General features: G+C 39.8%; 1 protein-coding gene across 1 annotated transcript; it reads right to left on the bottom strand.

Annotated features, from left to right (window-relative positions):
* Window positions 1-1,696: 1,696 nt before the first annotated feature.
* On the bottom strand, window positions 1,697-2,380 carry LOC147514872 (uncharacterized). Its single transcript, XM_086592719.1, has one exon. It carries the CDS (start codon window positions 2,378-2,380, stop codon window positions 1,697-1,699), a length of 684 nt encoding a protein of 227 aa, XP_086448845.1.
* Between the last annotated feature and the right edge of the window lie 947 nt (window positions 2,381-3,327).

The following is a 3,327-nucleotide window of genomic DNA, read 5'->3' as shown; positions in this document are numbered from 1 at the left end:
TCCCAAACACTTCCCATCTCCACTATTTGAGTGTCGACTTGAGGCGTTTCAGTTTGTTTCATAACTTTTCTTATTGGTACATCCTCTAAAGGCTCTTCCCAACTCTGCTTGACAACATCTTTCAACCCTTCATGTTTGATCCAAATCCTCTTGAACCTGAAAGGAATGTTTGTGGGTTTAGGGATGGAGGTTAGCGAGCCGACCACCGGCGAGTGGTCTGAGAATTTTCTTTTCAAAATTTTGCTCTTCCACCCCGCTGCTGTATCAATCCACTGTTGATTCACTAGCATTCTATCAATCTTCTGGAGCATTCTTCTATTCCCTATTCTTTTGTTACACCAAGAAAACTTGTAACCAAGATTAGTGGAATCAACTAGCGCATTATTATTAATGAATTCGACAAATTCATTAACTGCCAGTTGGCATGGTGAGCATCCTCCTTTTCTTTTTATTGCCATGGTAACAACATTGAAATTGCCAACCACTACCCAGGGACCTACATTTATTCCCAGAGTAGTTAGTTCATCCCAGAGGGCTCTTTGCTGTACATAAGGAGACCGCGCATGAACCAGTGAAACAGTGGCCTCCCTGACCTTGATCGTAATATGTTGATGCAACAAACCCAAAAGACTAACAGTCAAACCATTCCTCCAAAAGACCCAAATATTTCCGATTCTATTAGGAATGTTATTATGAAGAAAGTGCTCATTAAACTCCGGCCTACACAAAAACTCCGGAGTCATGGAGGGTGGTGCGAGAAGTGGTTCTGCTAGACATAGGATGTCTGGCTTATGCGAAGCTATGATGTCTTTAAGGTAAGTGATAAATTTCTCTTTTTTCACTCCCCTTATATTCCAGAAGCTTATATTTATTGAGAAAATTTTGAGGCCACTCTTACCCTGGTGGGTGGAGGGGAAAGCTGCTGCTCCATCCATTTAGACTTGTTATACTTCTTCTTATGAGTTTGCCATTCTCCTTCCTTTTTTGTGCTCTCCTTATCAATCTCCATTTCCATCTCCGCCCAGCTAGGTAGCCTTAACAAGGATTCAGTTTGAGCAAGGACTTGAAACATGTTCTTAGATGATTGTAGGTCATCTTCCTACTCTCGAGAATTAGTCAAGTGCATCTGTATCAGATTTACATTCTCGAGGGAATTGTAAATCGCAAGTGTTGTAATCCCTCCTTCCTGAATTGGGTTAGTTAAGCAGTGCCCCTCACTCAGTGAATCAGGCACTTTGCCCATCTCCGCATTATCCTGAACCACTAGATTTGCCGCATTGGTGGTAGTGGATACCGTTGATGAAGAGGCATCATTATGGACCCTGTTGTTGGTTTCCACTAACTCAGAGTTTGTGTCATGGAAGAGTTCACTGGTTTTAAAGTTATTATTGTGCATGCCTTAAGCATCCTTTGTGCCGCTTGGACCGGCTAGTGTATCCTTATTCCTGTTTCTCCTTTTATTTCTATTTTTTCCTTTCCTTTGTGGTTCTTCTCGTTATTCCGTGGTTGCAGTTTCCTTGCCTGTGTTTCTTGTGGGGTTGTTGTTATGTTCTCCTTCTTTCTCCCTGTTTTGTCTCATGACTAAGCATTCAGCCATGTTATGCCCAACCACTTTGCAATGGGGGCAGAATTTGGGCAGTTTACCTACATCCACTTCTTGTAGAAAGGATTTGCCTTCCTCCTCTTCTACTTCAAACTACTGTGGGATTGGTTTGGCTAGATTGATCTCAATCAGAACCGATGCATAGAAGCTGAAGTCCCTATTTAGTGTATGTTTGTCCTCCCCCATTAGAGACCCCAGGGCTCTGCCCATGCACATTAGGATCTCGTAGTACCAATATTGCTGGCCTAGCTTTGGGAACTTTATCCAAACAAATGCCGTGAAGGAGCGTTGGATAGCTCGGTCAAAGTCAAGTGTCCATTTAGAGAGACAAAGGATTTGATCTCCAAACCTCCATGGTCCTCCTCCCATAATGTTTCTTAAATCTTCTTCACATACCAGCCGTATCATGAAGAATCCCTTCCCAAGTGGTACTAGTTTCCAATCCCCTTTTTCCTTACACAGGTTAAGAGCTATTTTTTTTACTTCTTTTAGCTTGATTTTGTTAAAATCCGGTCTGCCAATGAGGCTGAATTGGCAGTACCGTCTCCCTCTTTCAATTGCTTGCTTAGTTAAGCGAATTGAAGGCATGCTGCCTTTCATTTCAAGAATTAGGAGGTCAGAAATATTGATTTGGTGTGGTTGGTTACCTCGTACCTTGTCCGCGAAAGAGACTGTGTTAGCTGCGCTTTTTTCCATGTTCATTGCTTGCAAAGCTTGAATAGTATCTTGTGTAGTTGTGTTACCCTTTCTAGGATTTTCCAGCTCATAAAGATCCATGTTTTAGTGTTTCTTTTCTCAACATTGTAAGCAAAGGAGGATCTACTAACCTCACCTTTCAAAATTCACACTGTTAATCAATGGATGATTTTACCTGAAAGGGAAGGAAGTATGAGGATTGAGAAGATAAGAATAGCTCACCAAACTTTTTTAACTAAAAGTAGCAAAATAATAGAGTACTGGATCAAAATATTAGCAGAGTTAGAGTAAGCTTAAGTTGTTACTCCTTTTCTCCAACTCAAGGTCCCCATTCTCTGGGTTCCATTCAACGTGATCATTGCAGTTTAGAGTAGAACATTTGAACCATAACTGACAACCACGCTGATATGCTTAATTCTATAGAGAATATAGAAGAGGCGCAAGCAGCTTTTCAGGCCGAGGTCTTGAGACGTATGCCCCAGCCATGAGGTTCGCCTTCTTTTTCTGACTCTAGACGTGAGCATCGTCGTCCTTCTGATGGTTCTGGACCATCTTCTTCTCAGGGATATATTATTTCCTTTTGATTTGTTGTGATGCATTTGATTTAGATTTATTTTTGTTTTATAATAACTATTTAATTTCCGTACTTGTTTTAATTTCAGTACTTTAGTTTAATTTCATTTTTAGTTAAGTAGTTAGTATTTATTTGTTTATGTGATTGCTCTACTATGTACGTATCGTAAATTTAATACATGATTAATCACATATTTTTATTTTACCATATAGTTCTTCAGTTGAAATTCAGCATGTGTAGGTAATTTAATTGAACTATATCATGAACCCCCCTCTCTAAAATTATTTGGGGGTGGTATATTTTAATATATGTGCACATATGAAATTGCATGCCTTAGTCACATTTATATAAGTTTTGGGCCAAAATATATGAACCTTTGGGCCTTGTTTAATTTAATTGGGATCCATAATGTAATTAGGTACCTGATACTTTGAGGTATTTCAAAGTTTCGCGG

Source organism: Coptis chinensis, chromosome 2 (genome assembly GCF_015680905.1).
Source record: "Coptis chinensis isolate HL-2020 chromosome 2, ASM1568090v1, whole genome shotgun sequence".
NCBI classification, from domain to species: Eukaryota; Viridiplantae; Streptophyta; class Magnoliopsida; order Ranunculales; family Ranunculaceae; genus Coptis; species Coptis chinensis.
This window is presented reverse-complemented; position numbering and strand designations above follow the sequence as displayed.